We start from the raw sequence: 22,658 nt of genomic DNA, 5'->3' as shown, positions 1-22,658 counted from the left end.
TTTCGTTGTCCAGACTGACCAAGGTCTTTTGGCTCTGCTATTGTAGTCCTGCCGATTCCTCTGGCTCTCAGATGATGTGTGAAACCAAGGCTGTCTGCTCCATCGAAAAAGATTCCAGGGTTATCTCGGAGTTCTTCCCTCGCTCCTGATTTAATATTCATCCCTCAGCCGAACATCCATCACGTAGTCGTTATCACAGTAGTTTGTGGGATTTTGCTCTGCACATGTGGTATGGTGTGCCTTACAACAGGGCGTCCAATTCAAAATTGTTTCATTTTACAAAAGCTTCTGACAATACTTAGGCCCCCAAAGAGTCCAAGTTCTTATTGAGTTAGAAACCATCACCAGTCTTTACATGGGTATGGTAGGCCACCTTGTGGTCTGACCTGGAACTGACCAAACCCTTTAACGTGGCATCGTTCCACATTCGGAGAGCTGTTTGACTGACTGAGCTCATAATCTTGGTGTTCCTTTCCCCTGTTGTTGTGTCTGTAATTGGATGGTACAGGGGAGTTTTGGTGCTTCACATAATGTATTAAAAGAGCAAACCGTTCATTAAAAAGGGAACAAAGCTATTTTGAAATGAAGTTCTAGCTGTTGGGTATTTGCAGGGCTGATTTACACATTGCAATGCTCTGTAGGCAATAGTGACCTAAATTGCAAATGTGTCTTGCTATGTAGATAATTGAAAGAAGTGCATTTATCATTTGCACCACATCTGGCAGGTAGAGACTTGTTGTGATATCCCATCTATAAGGTGGTACTTCTGATAACACGGCACTCTTTAATCACTTCATGGATAAACCCACTGTGGTAGGCAAATGACTGTCTAAATTGTTGAGGAGGTTCGCAATTCAAACTCAGTGAAAGATGCCTTGATGGTAAATGAAACAGGACAGTAGCCAACGGTGTTTTGATGTTGCGACTCAGTTGATGGTGGAACAGTTCAGTCCCCCAGTGAGCCTACAATCCCAGTCTGAATTAGTCAAGTTTCTCTTGGTTTTAAAATGGCAAAATAAGTGAAATGTTCCCTTTTTCTTCTCTCAGGATTGAACAACTCTATCAGAATGTTCTGGCTCTCTGGCATCAGTCCCACATAAACATGAAGAGCATTGTGTCCTGGCACTACCTGATGAATGAAATCGCCACCATCCGTGCCTGGAATGTTTCCTCGGTAAATATTTCATGGATTCCATCTGTTCCATCCTTGACTGCGTTGGTTGGAATACCTTGTAAAAGGATGGACAATTGTTTTTTCCAGGAATTTTGAAGTGGGAACTTTAAGTTCCTGGGATGATGTGATGTACCTATCCATCATTTCTTGTTGGGCTGTTGAACCCGTTACCTGGGCTATGAGTTTCCTTCCCTCCCATCTCTTTTCTTACTATAAGAAAGAAGTTATTCATCTTGCATTTCCAACAAGGAACTGCACCTGTTCATGCCTTTTATGTTTCTGGACTAATTTGCTTCTTTTCCAGCATCTTCTAATTCTGTTTCATTCTTAGCTTTCGCACACTACTTCACTATCTTTTGAGGATCAATCTTTGTCCCTTCCTATATCTCCTTTACTTGCAGCCCTTCAATAACATCAGCTGAACATAGTGTTGGTTTCTCCCTATCGACACTGATATTCAGCCGCGCCCCCACCACCACCTCTCCTGGCACTCTGCTATTTCTCAATGCTTGATGGACATCCAACCTTGGATGTGCTGGAATTTCCTCCAACTGTCGGTTTGGGAAGAACCAAACCACGGCCTTTGGTTCCCATCACAAACTCAGTTCCCTTGCCACCACGTCCGTCCCTCTCCCTGGAGCTCAACCAGATGGTTTGCTGCTTCATTGAGCTTTGGACAATTGATACGTGCTCCAGATAAGGCCAGCTATTCCCACCTCCATTACATCACCTGTCAGCATCCATGTCCTGAAACCCTCAACCGTTCTTTTGTCGCCTCCATCACCTCTGGCTGGCCTTCCATCTTCCAACCACGATAAGTCTTTTAGTTCATCCAAAGCTATTGCCTGCGTCCTAACTCTTGTTAAGTGGGGATCCCTCTGTTCCCTGTGCTCTTGCTCACTGAACCCCTCCATTTCCAGCTTTAATTTTGTGTTAGGATCCTTCCGTTACTTCACCTCTCCCTACTACAATGCCCAAGATCCTACTTTCCTTCACCTGGGGTTGGGAGGTATCACTATAACTGCCTAAGTCCTAGGTTCTGTAACTTCCTCTCTTATCCCATTGTCTCTACCCCTTTATTGCCCTCCTTGAAGCCTCCTTCATTGGTGAAACCTTTGGGGTACCTATCCTGATGTCTCCTCCTTTGAGCCAGTGTCAAATTTTGGTTGATAACAGCCTGTGAAGCATTTTGGGAAAATTTTATCATGTTAAAGGTGCCACGTAATGCAGTTGTTCCATCCAATCTGCCGCAAATCAGCACTAGAAAAGTTGGTGAAAAATGCATGTTGCAGCCCTTGTTCGTACTTAGCTTGACCCTTTATATAAAGCACTAATCTCTCGATTCACAGGAACAAAGAAGCTGATCCAGTCTGAAATGCTGAGAGACCATTTGAGTATAATCAATGGAACCCTCAATTTATCCACTGAAATTTGATGTACTTAAGCTCAAGTTCAAATTCCCCCAAGTGTTAGAATTTAATCAAATTTAGGTGAAATCTCTTGATCCAGGGAGTATTAAGATGTATAACTCACTGCCACAAGGAGCTGTTGAGACAGAGTGTAAATATAGGTTGTTTTAAGAGTAAGAGATGTGGGGAAGAGAAGGTGTTGAAGTGGTTAGATGAAGCGGTTGAGAGGAAGCTCAGATGGATCAAAGTACAAGTCTAGACCAGATGGGCCAATAGTCCTGATTTTGTGCCGGGCAGTCTGTGAACATGATTGGCTGTTTTTCTATCCTTGAAGAGCCAAAGGAAGTTCAGGACCTTTTATTACCTGTGATCTTCATAGCACATGTTTCCTTTGCACAGATAAAGACCATGTTGCCAGGGGAACACCAACAGGTGCTCAGCAGCCTACAGGTGCACCTCAAGGACTTCTTGGAGGACAGTCAGGAGTCCGAGGCCTTCTCAGTCACTGATGGAACCCAGCTGGAGAGAGAAGTCAAGTTCTGCAAACAGTATTATGAAGATCTTCTGAAGTCAGCAGAAAGAGGTAGATGTGTAAAATCATAGCAATTTGCCACGGAGCTGATATGGTCTGTTATGTTTTTGTTTGATCCTTGATAAGACTTTCCAAGTAGAGGCCATCCCTGGGTTACGAACATCCAACTTCTGGACACCCATACATACGAATGAGCTCCCATAAAATGACCAAAATTCAAAAGTCTGACATACATACGTATGTTCATTCCTACAGACAGCAATACTAGTTTTCTCTCTCTCTCTCTCTCTCTCTTCCCCCCCCCCCCCCCCCCCCCCCCCCCCACTTTCAGTAATTGTTCTTTCTTATCAGTCTTATGTGCCTTTGATGCCATTCATTGCAATACTGTGGAGGTATGGTTACAATATCAAGTGAATTTTTGTGTACTTTCTGATTTATGGACACCTGTCCATTACCCATGGATGGCCTGTAGCCCGGTTCGGTGGTGCTGTGAATGTTTACTCCTCATGCATGTATCTATTCTTCTGTGGAAGTTAGTGCTGATCTGCTTTCTCCATCCTTTCAAGCAGACCGCGAGAGCTCACTGCATTAAGGTTAAAAATCTTCATCGTTCAGCTGAAATCTGTGTCCTCTGAAAATAGTTTCTCCTTATTTTCTCGATCAAATCCCCTCCTGATTTTGAACACCTCTATCAAATCTGCAATGGACTTTCTCTGCTCAAAACACTCCACCAAAAGTAGGGCCAGCAGTCATGTTCAATTCTTTCACCTCATGGCACTCATTTTTGTGGAGCCCAGGAGCTGGGGCATGAAGTGATGTTCTTGGTTGTTAGGCAGTATCCATGCAGTTAGGTACCCCTGATCATTCAGTGGTTCTCCCTGCCCTTCACCATCAGAGGCAGTACCTTCCATTTCCCTAACCCAGCCTCCTATGAATGTGACACTGCGCCACATCACACTTTGGTCCATCTTTGAATGTTCCTGTCGAAATCAGTTTCCCTTTGACTGCATCCTCCAATCACTGAAGCTTCTTAGACGGGACACTGCAGAGTAACACTTGGGTCAGGGTTGAAATCCTGTGAAGTTTCTGACAGATCTTTGATGCAACGTTGGTGGAAACCCTGGAACTGTTCAAGGTGTCTCTGCTGAAGCTCCGGGTGAGTCATGGGGGACTGGCCACGTGTAAATTCCAGGCAGAGGGCTCGGAATGAATTTCGAGAGTCCTCACTGCTCCAGTTTGACACAAACCAACGTTTTCAGTGATCATGGGGAAGCCAGCCAGTCTGTAAAGCCAACCTCAAAGCTCAAGATGACAACATTCCTTCCGTCCCCCAGCCAACCCTCAACCTCACCACGGAGTATCCCCTAACCACGTCAGCTAGTGTCACGGAATGGTGGGTGAAATAAACAGTTAATTTGCAGGAAAGGCAACTGAACTGGGCTATGTAACAGGATTGAGAAAGACTTGAATGTGGTCCTAAGGAAGGAGAGAGTGGGAAGTAAATTCTGATGTTTGATTGTAAAGGGAAAGGAGTAAGTTGAAGGTGTACAAGGGATCCCCGGGTTACGAAGGACCTGACTTACAGAAATCCGATTTTGTGCAAATTCTCCCAAACATTTTTAAAGCTAGTAATAAAAAAAATGTTTCAAGGTATTCAGTAATGCCTGGATACAGTATGTTTTTAATTATGGGTGGTGTTAGGATGAATGTTCAATGAAATGAAAGAATTTTACGTAGAGTATGTAGAGCGATACTACAGAAAATGGATGTTTCAGACTTATGGAAAAATCAGTTTATGGACAGTTCCCAGGAATGGAACCCTTCCGTAACCCCGGGACTGCCTGCATTAGACATTTTACTTTCAATAAGAAATCAAGCATTAAATGTTCTGACCTTCCAACTAAACCAGAGGAGCAAGAGGAGTCGGCATGCAACCTGTTCATCTCCGAGGTGCGAAACATTCGGCTCCGAGTGGAGAACTGTGAGAAGCGGCTGATCCGCCAAATCCGCACCCCGCTGGAACGGGACGACCTGCAGGAAAGCGTGCAAAGAATCTCCGAGCAAGAGGTCAGTCTGAGGAGATCTCGCTCACATTGGCGTTTGAAATCCTGTACCTGGATAGCACTAGAATTACTACTTCAGGAAACATTGAAGTTGCTGTTTGGTAGTTTTATTCTTAAGTTTCACACAATGTTGAAGGCTGACCTTGAGTCATTCTGACTCCTGGGCCTCACTGTTAAGGACAGCATTTATTATCCATTCCAGATTGACTTAATATGATAAGGTAGTTTATTAAAAAGAACTTAAGAGGTTGCGATTCACATGGATAAGGAAGGTAGTTTCTCTTCCCGAGAGGTATATTTGTAATTCAATTGGGTTTATATAACAATCTGAGATTATCACTTCTTACTGATTCCAGCAAATAGTATCAGTAATAATTTCCAGTTTTTTTTATTGAAGTAAATTTAAATTCACACGCAATGAGATTTGAACTTGTGATCTGTGGATTATTAATCCAGCACTGTAAGTACTTGGTCACCACACCGGACTGATTGCACTTGCATCTTTCTCTCACCAGAAGCTAAAGAGTGAGCTGGAGGAGCTTATTGCAGATCTGGAAAAAGTAACAGAGAAGTGCGACAAATTCTTTGGTCAAGCCTCTTCATCTTCGGCCCCCACCCTGCGGACGGAGCTGAACGTAGTGCTGCAGAATCTCAACCAAGTCTACTCACTCTCCTCCATTTATTTGGATAAGTAAGGGTTCAAACATCATATATTTTATCCTCTTTGGCAAATCTACAATGCAATAATTTGTAACACACACAGACTGCTGGAGGAACTCAGGTCAGGCACCATCTAGCGAGGGAAACAATCAATGTTTTGGGTTGAGACCCTTCATCTGGACTGATGAAGCCAGACTTGACGAAGGGTCTTGACCCGAAATGTCGACTGTTTATTTCCCTCCATAGATAGAACATAGAACACTACAGCACAGTACAGGCCCTTTGGCCCACAATGTTGTGCCGACATTTTATCCTGCTCTAAGATCTATCTAACCCTTCCCTCCCATATACCTCCCCATTTCTCTATCATTCATGTGGCTATCTAAGAGTCTCTTAAATGTGCGTAATGTATCTGCCTCCACAAACTGCCAGCAGTGCGTTCCACGCACCCACCACTCTCTGTGTAAAACACTTACCTCTGACATCCCCCTGATACCTTCCTCCAATCACCTTAAAATTATGCCCCCTCAGTTAGCCATTGTCACCCTGGGAAAAAGTCTCTGACTGTCCACTCGATCTATGCCTCTTATCATCTTGTACACCTCTATCAAGTCACCTCTCATCCTCCTTCTCTCCAACCTAATAAGTCAAGGTCTCCAATCCAGGCAGCATCCTGGTAAATCTCCTCTGCACCCTCTCTAAAGCTTCCACATCTTCCTAAAATGAGGCGACCAGAACTGAACACAATACTCTAAGTGTGGTCTAACCAGAGTTCTATAGATGCTGCCTGAACTGCTGACTTCCTCCAGATTCCATCATCCGCAGAATCTCTTGTGTTGCCATTTTGCTGCTCCACTGCGAAGTCTCTTCGGGGCATGCCTACCCTGAAGAAGTTTTCCTCTTCTCTTCGACAGGAGTTCTGTGAGGCCCTCTCTCACTGCTCCCCCTCTGTGATCCCTGTTGCTCTCCAGCTCTTCAACCATGTGCACCACCAGACAGCTAGTCCTGATGAAGGGTCTCAACCCGAAATGTTGGCTGTTTATTTCCCTCCATAGATGCTACCTGACCTGCTGAGTTCCTCCAGCATTTGTTGCTCCAGATTCCAGCATCTGCAGAATCTCTTGTGTTTCCGCAATAATTTGTAATGTTCTTCATTTGGAAATGAATGAAACCTGTAAATTCACTTCGGTGGACTGGCTTTTACTATTCTTAATTTTGCAGGTATCTGTATCTTTGCAAAAGTCATTGCATAAACAGTTTTCAAATAAATTAGGTGGTATAGTGGACAATGAAGAAGGTTGTCAAAAATTACAGGGGGATCATGATCAGCTGAGTCAGTGGGCCGAGGAATGGCAAATGGAGTTTAATTTGTTTAAATGTGAAGTGTTGCATTTTGGAAAGCCAAATCCAGGTAGGACTTTCACAGTGAATAGCAGGGCCCTGGCGAGTGGTGTAGAACAAAGGGACCTAGGAGTACGTACATGGTTCACTGAAAGTGGAGTCTTAGGTGGACAGGGTGGTGAAGAAGGCATTTGGCACGCTGGCCTTCATAAGTCAGGGCATTGAGTATAAAAGTTGGGAGGTCATCATGCAGTTCTACAGGATGCTGGTGAGGCTGCACTTGGAGTATTGTGTTCAGTTTTGGTCACCCTACTAAAGGAAAGAATTTATTAAAATGGAAAGAGTGCAGGAAAGATTTACAAGAATGCTGCCAGGACTTGAGGGACTGAGTTATAGAGCTTGGACAGGCTAGGACTTTACTCCTTAGAGCATAGGATGCTGAGAGGTGATCTCATAGAGGTGTAAAAATCATGAGGGGCATAGATAGGGTGAATGCACTCAGTCTTTTCCCCAGAGTTGGGGTATCAAGAACTAGATGGGATAGGTTGGGTGAGAGGGGAAAGATTGAAGAGGAACATAAGGGGCAACTTTCTTGCACAAAGAGTGTTATCCATGTGGAATGAGCTGCCTTAGGAAGTGGTTGAGGCAGGTACAATGACAACTTTTAAAAGACAGTAGGACAGGTACATGGATTGGAAAGATTTAGAAGGTTATGGACCAAACGCTAGCAAATGGGACTAACTTGGATGGGGCATCTTGGTCGGCATGGACCAGTTGGGCAGAAGGGCCCTTTTCTGTGCTCTATGACTCTATGAATCTAAATTAAGTAGAAATTGGAAATTTCCACAGAGTATCCACAGTGACAGGGAACCCCACCTAACCCTGGGACAGAGCCACAAAGCTCTCTATCCCAGAGGCAGAGTGGTTTCTCTCTCTCTCTGTGCGTGCTGGGTAAAAAAGGGCCCATTCCACCACAGCCATTTTTGTGTGTCCAGGAATCCCAGTGTTAAGCAATCTGCATGGTGTTTTAAGTTGTAAAGAGCTTGATGCATTAAAAGCCATGCCTAGTTTATAGCTGGTGAGTGATTGTGCTTCCAGAGAATCTTGTGTATATTTTCTTATGCTGCAAGCTATTTTGGTCTCTGAATAAGCATCCATTTTAGGTGAGTGCTGGTATTTGGGCTGTATCAGGTATTATAGATTCAACTGTGTTTTGTTTTTTTCCCAGAAACTGAGTGTGGTGGTGCTTGATTCTGAGTTGTTCCTGGTTAAGTTCACGAACAATTGTGGTTGGTTTTGTTTCATGCTCTTGAGACAGACTCAAAGACGGCATGAAATAAAAACAAAATATGTTGGAAACACTCAGCAGGTCAAGCAGCATCTCTGGAAAGAGAAACAGAATCAACGTTTCAGGTCCAAGGCCCTTCGTCGGATGTGTACGACCACACTGAATCCTTAATAGCCAGCCTGAGGAGGAAAGGTGCTACTTCTCCTTGCAGTCTGTGTTCCCTCCAGAGCAAAAATGGTGTTGTGCTCCAGAAGAGATGACAGAGTTCTCCCTGCACTAAATCTGTGGTCGGGTAACTTCTGTCTTGAAGTATACCAAAAAAGTTATCTTTGTACAACAAAATCAGCGTGATCACAAATGGAGTTTCCCACTACTGTGGCAGTAGCGAAACCTCTGTATACCTTGAAGGTTTAACTTTATTGATTGTTATTTATCTGCTTGTTATTGGCTTCCACCCTGGCAGACCACTCCAAAGTTCTTCTTGCCATTGCTGCGGAGTGCTAGGCAGGATTCTGGTGGGAGACTGATAATGACCCAGGGAGCAATCCTGTAAATAGTGATCTTTGTGAAAACGATGGGGCTGATGTGTTTATAACTGCTTGCAGAAGAAGCTTAAAATGAGCCTTGTTTCTAACTGCAGGTTGAAGACTGTCAACTTGATTGTTCAAAACACTCAAGGAGCAGAGGCTCTTGTGAAGCAGTATGAGACCAAACTTGGAGAGGAAGATGCAGTGCCACCAGACCCGGAGGCTATTCAGTCTCTGCGGAATACACTGAAGGTAATGAAGAGTTTTCTCTCAGATCCTAAAACTTCGGAAAATTACTTGCAGCTCCAAAGTTCATTGGTCCATGCTGCGGGGCCTTCCCCCAACCCCAGCTTTTTTCTCTGACTCCAGCGTTCTACCCTTCAATTTGTATCTCCTTATGAATTTATCCATCACACTTTGTCACATATTCTTGCCATTACTTTGGTAAAGTGATTTTTCCTGAATTCCCTATTGGACTGTATCATAGATCCTAGTTTTGGAGTCCCCAAGAATGGCGTCTTCCCTAGGTCTACCATTTAGAATGCATTCATAATTTTAAGCCACACACCATCCTGACTTGGGAAATAAATCGCCGTTCCTTCACCTCACCATTGCTGGGTCAAAATCCTGGACTCTGTCCCTAACACCCATATCTCAAGGACTGTAGTGCTCAAGCATCTCAAAGGCAATTAGGGTTGGGTAATTAAATGCTGGCTCTGCCTGTGAAACCCACCTCCTTTGAATGAATAATAAAAAAAATTGTCACCCCTCAGTTTTCCACGACTTGCAGAGAACCTGGTCTTTAAACATAAACTCACCACCGCTGCACTTAACCTCCTAAACAGCAATGGCGGGCCGAGGTGGATGAGAAACGGGAAGTCTTTCCACTCACTCGAAGACAAACTGCAGAAGGGCAAGGCCGTCAGTGAGCGGATGCTGAGGGCCCACAATGAGCGCGACATGGACATGGATTGGCACAAGGAAAAGGCCGTTCAGTTGGCTGAGAGATGGGAGAGCATCCGCTCCCAAATTGACAACAGGTCTGTACTACTGGTAATTGGTAGAATTGGCTGTGTTACAGCAAAAAGCTCCCTCCTGTTACAATGAATTTAGCATTCAGGATGCTGGTATTGTTTGAAAATGGTAATATTCTGCTGGTTAATAGCTCTGCGCTAATGTTAGGGCAACCCAATACAACCTCAGGGATGATGAGCAACTCTTGTGTCTACACAGTGCCTTTCAACCCTTTGTTGTGTCCCACAGCCTTTTCCGACCATTACAGCAATGCAGGGAGCACAGCATTTAATTTGTCCAAGGCCTCAATACCCTCAGTAATGTAGAGGAGCAAAATAATTTTGAAGTGTCTGCCCATAGATTCCTGAAGGTGATGGGACAGATAAAACAAGCTTGTGGGATTTTTGTTTTCCCTTTTTTGACCTAAATAGAGTACGAGCAGTAAGGTCATACTGAACCGTATAAAACCATGGTGAGGGCAGAGCGAGGGTACAGTCCTGGTCAGCACCTCAGTGGAAGAATGGGACGACATGAGGGAAGGTACAGGGAGACGTGGATGCATGCGGACAGGACTGGAAGATTTTAGAGATAAGGAAGCTAGACTACGGTTACTTCATTTGGAAATCAACTTGTGGTTGCAAATGTATTGAGGTGCACGTAATTGAGAGGCCTTGATGGAGTGAGCAGCGAGGACCTAATTCCCATAGCAGAGAGGTTAATGTCTTTAGAGAGCAAGAATTTATGGTTGAAGGATTGCAAGGTGTTGAAGAACATTGGCTTCACCCAGAGTAGCTTCCCTAGCTGAAAGGGTTGGTACGGTAGAGGGTTGTTTTCCAATCTGTGCTCGGCAAGTCCACCCCTAATGGCCTCAAAACCGAGTTGGCTTGCACGGCCTTTTCATTTCATTGGTGGGCCTGGAGTTGTCATTAACCAGAATGGGTAAGGATGGCAGATAGTTTTTTTTTAATTCTCTAGGCTTAAATTCCTGGCTGTTTTGAAAGGATCCCAACTGATTTCTCCAGGTCAACAGGGTAGGGTCTGGATATTAGAACGATAAATTAACCAATCTGCCATTAGGATAATTAGATGAACCGTTAATGCACCATAAGCTACATGCTATGGTTTAGGAGCTAGGAAATGATATTAGGCTATTTAACACTTTTATCAGATGGCATGGATTTGATGGACCAAATAGCCACCTCTGTGCCATGAACATATGAACTATCAGGAGTGAATGTACCCCCTCTTCTTCAGGTAGTATCATGGGATCCTTGACACCTACCTTAGAGGACAGGCAGGCCCTTAGATACTCTCTTAGGCTTAGGCTTCTCTCTGCAGTTGCTTGCCCCAGTACTCCAGTGGGGAGACAGCCGAGATGTTACTTGAGCACCTGGACTGGAGCTTAACCCCTCAATCTTAAGACTCTGAGGTGATTTCCCCAAACCAGCAAGAGAGTGAAATGGAGACTTGTATGAAGAAGGAGATGATTTCTAGAATGGACTAATTTGAATCATCCAGATCCTCTTGGAGGCTTGAGATTAACAGTGGGTTGGCAAACAGGGAATATTGGAAGGTAGAAAGGTGGATTTGAAGGAACTAAGAAGATCAGTTTTTAAATATGTAGTGTATCATATTGTACATTGGAATCAAGGCAATTGCTACCTGGCTGGAATATGGCAATGTGATCTGGGTCAATTGGTGCTGTGAAGACAAACTCAATGGCCGTCCTCTTTGCTTTCAGACTGCATGAGCTCGAGGGAATCAGTACGTCCCTGAGCTGCTACAGAGACTGTTACAAAGATCTTGATCAGTGGATCCGAGAAATGGAAGCCACCCAACAGAAGATGCAAGAGCGTCAGCCGGAAGATATCCGAGCCCTTGCAGATGAACTCCATCAACAAAAGGTAACCTGCTTGTTAATAATTCACACTGGAGGTCAGCGTGGGTACACAATTAAAACTCTTGCTGACTGTGACCAACCCAAATATGATCTGAGCCCAGGCATTCACTGTCTTATCCAGGCCCGACTCGCCCAACCTGACAATCACCATGAACATAACAACCTAATACATACTGCTAATCTGTGTGAGGGTGAAACATCCAATAAATTCACCTGAGACTTTCAACTGTCCGAAAGTTACTTTCTTATGAAGTGGGCAATTCTGACCTGGATAAATTGGTAACCCAGACTGACACAACCTGGTCGCAAATGTTTCATCGGAGTGTACACATCACTCAATTTGAAAGTGATATGAGGTCAGGTCCCATGGGACGGGGGTCATGCAAGCAGGTTCTAACTCACACAGTGTGAGGGTGTGAACAGAGTATTACTTTCAGCTTAGCCCACCACATTCACTGCTCACAACTCCAAGCCCACTGCAAGGGAGAAACCAACCAGCTTGGGTGACCACTGTGCAAAATGCCTCTGATTAATTCCTTGGAGTGTAAGAGACTGAGAGGTGATCTTATAGAGGTGCATAAAATCATGAGGGGCATAGACAGGGTGAATGCACTCAGTCTTTCTCCCAGGGTTGGGGAACCAAGAACTAGAGGGCATTGGTTTAAGGTGAGAGGGGAAAGATTTAATAGGAACGAGGGGCAACTGTTTTACTCAGTGGGTCGTAGGACTATGAATGAGCTGCCGGAGGAAGTGGTTGAGGCAGGTACAATAACAATTTTTAAAAGACAGCTGGACAGGTACATGGATAGGAAAGGTTTAGAAGGATATGGGCCAAATATAGGAAAATTGGACTAGCTTGGATGGGCACTTGGTTGACTGGACCAGTTGGACCAAAGGGCCTGTTTCCACGCATTATGACTTTATGGCTCTATGTGTGTCTGGGCCCGAATGAGAGCTGACCAGGTTTGGGGCATTGCTAATCAGCACTCATAATTGTTGAACCGACCAGTGAAATAAATTAGTTAAAAGGTCAATCAATCCTGAATATATTGGGGGGGGGGGAAGAAATTTCAGGTGCAACCATTCAACCGAATGAGAAAGAATGGCAGCTGGTTACAATTGAGTTCACGTCTTTGTTCTTGCAGATGTTGGCTTCTGAGGTTGAAATGAAACAGGGAAAAATGGACGAATGTCAGAAGTACTCTGAGGGGTATTCCTCTGCTGTGAAGGTAAAGTTGGGAATTCAGTTGGAGTAAAATGGATTTCTTTCTTTCAACATAGTGTAAAATGATTACTTGAACCTTGAGTAGTTCTGATGGATAAATAAGAATCAATATTTGCTAATCCAGTGTTAACAGATTTAATGTAATTGAGAGCGGGGAGGTGACAAACTCCTTTGCTCACCTAGTTGTTTTAATCTGGAATGCATTGCTTGGAAGGATGTTGTGGGTAGAGTCAGCAGTAACATTGAAAAGGAAACAGGAAAGCAGAGAACTGAGCAGAACTAAGGGGAAAACACAAAGGGGTAAAATTAATTGGAGAGCTTCTTAAAATATTTGGAGTAAATCACTTCCTTCTGTGCTAAATCACATGCTGATACTATTGTGGTGGTCAGTTTGGTGAAGACTTACAATGTCTTTCTCTGTACAGATTGTGATTGTTCTACAGTTTATTATTGTGCTTTTCAAGGGTCTGAAATTTACAGCAGTCTTCATGCAAGTGCGAACCTAACTGGTGAATGGTGATGATTGAGCTAATGCTGAATGTTTGTTATATGTAGTCTGTTATCAGGAGCACTGAGTCTAGTCTGGGCACCACCCTCCAAGGATCAATTGACCTAAAGGGGATGCAGTGCAGATTCAACAGGATGACACCAGTGGTAACGGGTTGAAATCAAAGATCGAATGACTTGAATTTCTTTGAGTCAGAATCAGGTTTATTATAACTGACATATGTCGTGAAGTTTGTTGTTTTGCGGCAGCAGTACAGTGCAAGAGATAAAGATATAATAAGTACTATAAGTTATAAAAGTAAATAGTGCAAAAGAGGGATAATGGGGTACTGTTCATGGGTTCATGGATCGTTCAGAAATCTGATGGCGGAGGGGAAGAAGCTGTTCCTGAAACATTGAGTGTGGGTCTTCAGGCTTCTGTACCTCCTCCCCGATGGTAGTAACGTGAAGAGGGGCATGTCCTGGGTGGTGAGAGTCCTTAATGATGGATGCCGCCTTCTTGAGGCACCGCCTCTTGAAGATGTCCTCGATGGCGGGGAGGGTTGTGCCCATGATAGAGCTGGCTGAGTCTACAATCCTTTGCACCTCTTTCAATCCTGCACATTGGAGCCTCCATACCAGGCGGTGATGCAACCAGTCAGAATTGAGGATAAGAGATTGAGGGTTCAAAATATTAAAGGGAGTCAATGAGGCTGATGCAGTTTCCTTGGGTAGGAGATTGAGAACAAAGATCAAAAGTGATTCACAGTTTAGTGTTTAGATTAGAACTAACCCATTCAGGAGCAAAAACCAGATGGACTCTTACATCCAAAGTCAGTGGAAAAATGAGCTCCCTTCCCCCTACCTCCATTCCAAACAGCTGTGGATTGATTTGAAGACTAAGCGTTCAGTAAATATATCAAGGCAAATGGAGCAAAGACTAGTGAATGGAATTGAGTTAAGGGTCAACTACAATCTAACTGAAGAGAGGAGCAATTTGAACATCTGCATGGCGTACTCCTGGTTGGAGTGTTTCTCCAATAGGGCAGTGGACTATCAGCATGAACTATGTGCTCAGTTCTCTGTTGCAGGATGTAAAGTATCAAAGCAAGAGTGCTGACCATCATGCACTGAATGTTGAAGAACGAATCACCACTCTGAGTTCTGTTGTCTCTGCTAGTTGTTTGAGCTAAGGTTTGTTCGAAACATGAAGTGGCATCAGTGGGATTGTCGGTGCTCCTTGGCTGGGCTCTGGTGGTAATATGCTAATGATTAAAGCAAACTGTTGTCTCTTTTTTCCAATCGCAGGAATATGAGCTTCAACTGATGACCTACAAAGCCATGGTTGACTCCCAGCAGAAATCCCCAGTCAAGCGGCGCAGAATGCAGAGCTCTTCAGACGTCATTGTACAAGAGGTGGCCAGTGTTAACTTTATCAATCTAATTCACTTGAAGCCTTTATGTTATTCACCTGAGATCAGAGAACATCAAGGGGAGACTTAATGAAACTCTTCAAAACCATCAAAGATTTTGATGAGCACTTTCACCATTAAGGGAGGTTCTTATCCAGAGGATGAAGGTATAAGATAAGTGCAGAAGAACCAGAATGGAGATGTGAATATTTTTTATGGAGTGAGTTATTTTAACCCGTAGTGGACAGCCTAAAAGGAGAGTGGAAATGCTCAGTGATAACTTTCAAAAGGGATTTGGATAAGTCCCCTGGGTGGCACAGCAGTTAGAAAGACTGCTTCACACCTCAAAGGACCCAGGTTCGATTCTTACCTCTGGTGCTGTTTGGGTGGAGTTTGCACTTCTACTTGGGTGCTCCCCCTTCACAAAGGTGTGCTGGTAGGTTAATTGGCTACTGTAAGTTACTTCAGTGTAGGTATGTGGCAAAAGCATCAACGAGAAGTTGATTTTGTGAGTGAGAATAAGTTGCAGGGCTATAAGGAGAGGGATAATGGGAGTGATGGAATGGCTGTGCTGGGGGCCAGCATGACCTCTGGGCATTGTTGTAGTAAGTAGAACATTTCCAGGATATAAGGGAGAAAGCAAGGGGCTAGCATGAACCTATGGGCAAAATAGCCTCCTGTGTTGTAGTAAGTAATTCATTCAGTACTTAAAGTGGACCACGTTCCAGGGATATAGGGGAGAAAGCAAGGGGCCGGCAAAGTGGACAGTTGTTTCAAAGAGTCAATGTAAGCACACTGGGTTGAATGCCTTCTGCCTCTGATGCTTGGATTGACATGGAGAACTGTTAAGGCCAGATCATCACAGAGTAAAAGAGCATTGTTTTTTGTAAGTAATGGAGTCCCTGTTGGAGGAATGGTTTATTATTTATGAACTTTAAGTTGTAGGACAGTGGTTAGCTGAGCAATGTAAATATGATGAGCACATCTGGTGTAGTCTCTGCGCATGACTGCCTGATGCAGTAATTCAACTGGATGGCTGACGAGAGCTTGTCTTACACTTGAGATAGGATTTTTATACTTTAGAGTCGATAAGTTATTCCAATGCCAACCATTACTACCAACATTTAGAACATATAAAATGATGATTACTAATCATGATTACTCATATACTTAAGATAATTGACTTACTAAAGAATTCTTAGCCCAACTGGACTTGAGCTACAGGGGAGTGATTGGGAATTTTAACATAACTATTCCAGCTTCATTCTGTTTATACATTTCTTGCCCTCTTAGCTAATTTCCCTCTTAGCTAATTTCCCTCTTAGCTAATTTCCCTCTTAGCTAATTTCCCTCTTAGCTAATTTCCCTCTTAGCTAATTTCCCTCTTAGCTAATTTCCCTCTTAGCTCCAATTAGATGGACTTCAGTTAAAACAAGAGGATTTTCAACGCCTCTATCTTAACCTGAGCTGCCAATCCACCATTAAGGTGGATGAACTACCATTGCCTTATCCAGGTATCTCCCGAGAACTCTCCAGGAGAATGGAGTGGCGCAGTGGCACTGCTGCCTCCACAGCTCCAGTGCCCCAGGATCGATCCAGACCTTCTGGGGTTTGCATGTTCTCCCTGTGACCACATGCGTTTCCCCTGGGTTCACAGGTTTCCTCCCAAATCCCAAAGGTGTGTAGGTTGATCGGTCGATTCACCACTGTAAATTGCCCCTGGTGTAGGTGGGCAGTAGGACAGACAAGATGATTGGGGGTCCAGAGTTCATAGGGTTGCAAGTGGAAGATGGGATTAATGTGGATGGCTGTTGAATGGCCGGTCCAGATGTGGTGGGTCAAAGGGCCTCTGTTTCCATGCTGTGTGAGTCATTCAGACAAGGGCAGCTTCCAGCTGAAATCTCTGACTGGTATTAGTTTTGGAAATCCAGGGATGAATTCAAAGAGATAGTCCATGAAAGGCAGAGACAGCTCAGAGTGGATGTATTTGATTGGAACATTGCCTTGTTACTGAGAGGTTCCACACATTCTGTGATGTAGGTAAGAGGAGTGAAGGGAAGGTCACTATCTTTTACAGCAGGGATATGTTGTCTGTTAGGCAGAGGCCAGGAGTGGTTTGACTCTTCCAATGTTCTAACATAGGCTGCATCAGGTGGGGAAAGTTGGAAGTTAGGAATTAACCCTTTCCTTACAGATTGTCCAAATTGTTCATTTACCTGAAGCTTGAGCTGCACTTACTGGCGGATAAAACATTGGGCTGCATTAACCTTGGTGTTGCATTGTTTTGTCTCCCTCTACAGTTCATGGACCTCCGCACACGCTACACTGCCCTGGTTACCCTGATGATGCAGTATGTGAAGTTTGCCAGCGATGCTTTAAAAAGATCAGAGGATGAAGAGGTAAGAACTGCCACAAATATGAGGGAAAATTAACACAATATGAATGGAATTTGAAGCAGTGAGGTATTTTTTAAATCCAGAGATGGGCTTAAAGAGACAGTGTTCATTAAAAGGTAGAGAGTATTCAGACTTTCCATAGCTTGGGATGTGTCTGATCATGCGGAGGTTGGTATGTTGGACACACTGCTTTGTTACCAAGAGAGACTCCAAGCACTTTGAGGTGGGGAACAAGGGGAGAAGTGGAGGGAGCGTCAGTGAAGTTCACAGCAGCAGCCTTGAGAAGTACCAAGACTTGAAGACGGGGGCAAGGAGTGGATCGCCTGTTGACCTCCCCCATAGCTGTAAGACATGCAAGGTGTGGATTAATTTACCAACATGCAAAGGAAAGAATTAGAGGGTTCAAAAGCTATTCTGCAGTTGTGTCCTTCATGGGAGCTAGAAGGTGTTAATTACTAGGGCTGGAGAGAAGTCACTGGGGTGAAAGAAACTGATGACTCAGTTAGAGACAGAATGAGGAATAAGCTTGATTTTCAGTTGTATCTCAGTCTTAGAAATGGACAATGTAAAAAAAAAAGGTATATTTACATGGGGGAAAGTAGGTTTATTTTCATTATATTAATGGTCACCACAGTGATGGAGTTGATATCATTTCAGAAAGAATTAGGTTTAATAATGGCATGGGTGTTGAGTGAGAAGGGGTGGGTTAGGGGAGGAGGGTGCTGAGGTTGACTCATGAAAGTGGGTGAATTAATCTAAGGTTTATCTTTGGAAGGTTATTTTACTGGTGCGGTGCTGCCACTTGCTGGTTATTTGGGGTGATAGCAGCCTTTCTGGTTCTTCACACTGACAATACTGTGGTGGTGCTTTGGATATTGGGTGCCTGCTATCACTATGTTACTTTGTCCCAGTCTGCGATTGTGCTGCAAATATTAGCAATATGAGCAAGTGTGGCTTCAATTTAAGCTTATGTGGGACAGCTTTTGGTTGTAATTACTGCTGAGACTTCTTTAAAATTAAAGATCTTGCCCAACTTTTATTTGCCGCCATGCTAGAATTGGCCTGTCATCCAACATCAATGTCCATAAAACTTTATAAACCCGTTGCAAATGGTCAATATTCAGATGAGTAAAAGAATGCATGTCGCTGATATTCTGTAATGGGCAATTTCATTTTTAAAAGTCGAGCAGTAATTTTAAATAATTGCTTTTCCTCTTGACTTGTATAGTTTGAGCCTCAAAGATAGAATCTATCACCACAATGCTTTGTGAGCAGTTTGTTTGTGTGTGTGTGTGTGTGTGTGTGGACACTCTAACCCTTTGCATGCATTTTATTTTAAAATAAGTAAAGATGTTAATGAACCCAATCAATGAGACTTGACTGAATCATTTCCATTCTGTTGAGATCTCTTTCTTAATGTTAATCTCATCACTGCCAGTTTGTGAGGATCAACTTCATGACATTATTCATAGTTGACCATTGCTAATTAAAATCTCTGATATGGTAAGTTTCTAATTCTACAAATATATTTAGGATCAATATTTGCCCAGCATTGAGTTGGCCGCAGTTTGGTAGATCAAGATTGTGTGATCTGTAGTGGTACTGAATGCGATTCATTTTCTTTGACAGGTAAAATTATATTTTTGTTCATAATCAATGGGATACTGCTTGAAAATCGGCCGTGTCTCTGTCTGCTTCATTACTTGTCCTGCAGCAGTCTGGTTAGTCTGGAGGGCCCCCTGATTTCCTTTCCACATGACCAGCACTATATGAAGCATGATATTAATGCCAACCTGTGCTAATGTGCGTAGAATTCACCTGAAGATGTCATCTGGTGAAAAATGTTACCGAGTCTGCCCTGGGAGGAGAAGCATTGGGTGTAGGAGGTTAGCCAGCAGCAGGAATCTTGCAGGAATTAAGGAGCTGGATCTTCTGCAGGTCCAGAGAGAGGAGATTCAAGCCAAATGTTGCAATAACGAGGCTGCCGAGAAAGACGATGAAGCCTCCCGAGAGAAATTTGCTCCTTTTGCAGAATGGCATGGTCAACAGAAGCTGCCAATGGACACAGTTGGAAGGGCAAATCCAAACCTGAGCCAGGGAGAGGGGGAAATCCACTCTAAGCACTGCACCTTACAGAAGAGGTGGTGCTTTGATGATGAAGGGGAGGGTTTCAGAAGAGATGTTGAGGACAAGAGGGCACAAGGTAGGGAAGAAAGAGACAAATCACTTATTCCATTTGGGGCAGCAAGGTTCACAGTTCTTGCTCCAGGAGAAATGCAACAATTGGAAGTGTTGGAGATCAGTCTCCTGGCCCAGTTTTAGTGGGATCACTTGATGGAAAGAAAAAGTGCTGTGGAAATGCTAACTGGACAAATATCCTTGAACCTTGCAGAAAGGAGGATGGGCAATGCAGGACAAGAAGACCAGGAGATGTTGCAGCTAGGTATTCCGAGCTGGTAATTTGTTCTATCCCCCAGGGCCTCTAGAATGTAAAGGTCATACAGAGGAGAAAAAGCTGGGAAATATTAAGAGAATGATGACAACAAGAGACAAAAGTCGGGGCACCTTGAATAAGAGCAAGCATTTGGAGAGCTGGGGCTCTCCTTTGAAGGGACCAAAGCCAGGGAATGCAAGGAGCTCGTGACGGTGCACATTGGGTGAAAGGCAGTATTGGGGTGCAAGGTCACGGTTGGGGAAATCGGGGAGCACCAATGGATACAAGTACTGATGTGGACAGCAATAAGAAAAGGGACGAAAAGATCTAAGAGGAGGTGTCAGAAGATGCCAAAATGTCATGAACTGGAACCAAGGTTGAAAGGGTTAACAGTGGAAGCTTCCACCAGGGTGAAGAGGTTGCTGAAGTCCACCAGGCTTGCATAAGAGAATCTAAGATATTATTTTAGGTGTCTTGCAATTTCATAAAATATGCAGTTAGACTGGGTTCATAACTTGTAATTGGTTTCCTTCATTGACAGAATAGAGCATACAGTGTAGTTCATCGTGCAGTGTGACTAAATCCCTGGCCAGTGCAGCAAGGTCAGCCAATTCACAGCATGCTTTCTGGTCCTTTGTACAGCACTTAGGGTGCTGCAGGTTCTCAAAGGCCACACTATTGCTCTGCAGTACTGGGAAATGGCTGATCTGCACTACTACAGGTATCGCATCTGTGGGGACTGAGCAGCTTCCTGAAGAATGGATCAAATAGGAGGGGGAATGCTCAGAGCTAATGTATCATTTTAATACTGCACTCTCCATGGAGTGCCTGTTTACTTGAGGAACTCCCTTCATTTCTGTAGAACCTAGGGTCCTCCAATCAGCCTTGAACTCAGTTTGTGCAGAGGCTGACAGTGATTCAAATGCTCTGGGCTGACAGTCATGTGCTTCATTGGGATGTTTGACCACCCAAGTGTTTGTGATACCGTAATCACAATATGGGTATGAAAGACAAAGGACTGGATTTAACAAAGCATGTTCATACAGGTAATTGTCATTCGTATGATTAACATGTTTGTCACGATCATTTGGAATAGAGACTCGTAAAACTAGTGAAGAGAGTGATCTGCATTCAATTCATGTTCATTTAGAGTAATGTTAACTAATGTTGCATATCTAGGTGTATGTATTTTTTCTCCCTTTATTGGAAAGTCTGACAGGCTCAAGTAGCAGCGGGTTACAAAGCTTCAGCAAGAACTATTCGACACAGAGATTTTACGATGTCCATTTCTTTAAAAAGTCGGGTCCTGACTTGGAACGTTAATCGCCATTCTTCTATCATTGCTGGGACAGAATCCTGGAGTTCTGAGACAGAACCGTTTGTGAGAGCACTCTCACTACTTGGACTGCCGTGGTTCAAGAATGAGGTTTGCCGCCACCTTCCCAACTAGGGAAGAGCAACAAGTGAATCAAAAGTAAAATATTACATTTGTTTTGTGCACATTTGATATGCAGAGTGTACCTTACATGATGTTCAATGTTATCATGCTTGAATGTGTTCTTTCTATTTTCTGGCTTTTCCCAAACTAATGTCGTATGGCTGAACTTGGTGAAGGATCTTCCCGCTGTGTTAAACAACGACAAAAGTCTTTTTCTGAGCTTTGTGTAAAAGGTGATGGGGCGTCATGTAGTAGTCATTAGCGCTGTTTTTCCAGTTCCCTAAGAACACTTCTGTAAGTGAGTAGATTTTTCTCATTTTATAAGTGGTCAGTTCACAAAATTCTAAACGGTACCTTTTCTGTTCTCCTCCCACCTGTGACTCATTGAACACTTGATTTTATTTGCATTAGAAAAAGTTTCCAGCAAATCCTGCCAACTTAGGGGGTCCCAGTCAGCAGCAGTCTCTGACGACCCTGGGCGACGAGAGCTTGGAGAAGATGGAAGGTCTGATGGCGGAGCTGGGTCAGGTGAAAGGGAAGAAGCATCTGCTGGAGCAGTGGCTGGCGCATTTGCTGGCAGAAGCCGAGAGTGAGCAGAGGAAGCACAGGCAAGCTGTGGAAGAAATGAACTTGGAGAAGAGCAAGTCCGACTTGGAGGCCAGTCGGTGCAGGGTAGAGCTTGAAAGGCTATTGAGGGAGAAAGCTGACTTGAAAGAGGAATTGGAGCAGATCAAGAGGATGAACCTGGAGTGCCAGGAGGCTGGGGGAAAGCTGCTTCAACTGGAAAGAGACAGTGACCGTCACACTTTAGTGAGGAGCAGCTCAGAAGGGCAACTGAGTGGACACTCAGAGAAACCGAAATACCCACCAGCACAACCATGGGCAGCGGTCTTTGAGCAAATGGACCTTGACGAGACTGTTGGGCAGGTGGGCTTCAGCTCAGAAACCCTGCAGCAGGTGGTGAGGATTACGCAGATGTTGGACCTGATGCAAGTTTATATCAGGGGACTGCTTGGTGGACCGGAGGCAGGAACTCTGGTGCTGGGAAGAGGCATCCCATCTAATGAAATGGAGAGACTGAGGGAATTAGTCTATGACTTCAGCCAGGTCAATGACCGAACTCGAAAAGATTTGAAGGACCTGCTGCTGGAAATGAGGTCCCTCAGGCAGGATGTGAGTGAGGCAGAGCTTAAGGCTTCTCGGCACTTGACGCAGTTGGGGGTTGCAAACCTTGAACTTGGGAAAGCCCAGATGGAGCGAGAACAGCTGCTCAAGAAAGAGGAGAATTATCGGCAGAAGGTGGCCCACCTAGAAAATGAACTGAAGGACAGCCAAAGCCAAAGGGAGAGTTACAGACTG

The 22,658-nt window shown here is 44.1% G+C and overlaps 1 protein-coding gene across 1 annotated transcript in view; it reads left to right on the top strand.

Moving 5' to 3' along the window:
* dst (dystonin) overlaps positions 1-22,658 on the top strand; it is a 464,609-nt gene that overhangs the window by 216,431 nt on the left and 225,520 nt on the right. Inside the window, 11 exon segments of the mRNA XM_052024808.1 lie at positions 1,048-1,174; positions 2,983-3,166; positions 5,025-5,182; positions 5,694-5,869; positions 9,108-9,246; positions 9,840-9,875; positions 9,877-10,034; positions 11,750-11,912; positions 13,054-13,137; positions 14,928-15,035; positions 17,332-17,430. Of these exon segments, the coding sequence (XP_051880768.1) occupies positions 1,048-1,174; positions 2,983-3,166; positions 5,025-5,182; positions 5,694-5,869; positions 9,108-9,246; positions 9,840-9,875; positions 9,877-10,034; positions 11,750-11,912; positions 13,054-13,137; positions 14,928-15,035; positions 17,332-17,430 (1,432 nt within the window).

This window comes from Pristis pectinata, chromosome 10, assembly GCF_009764475.1.
Source record: "Pristis pectinata isolate sPriPec2 chromosome 10, sPriPec2.1.pri, whole genome shotgun sequence".
Taxonomy (NCBI): domain Eukaryota; kingdom Metazoa; phylum Chordata; class Chondrichthyes; order Rhinopristiformes; family Pristidae; genus Pristis; species Pristis pectinata.
Note: the sequence above shows the minus strand (reverse complement) of the source record. Positions and strands in the feature narration are given on the sequence as shown.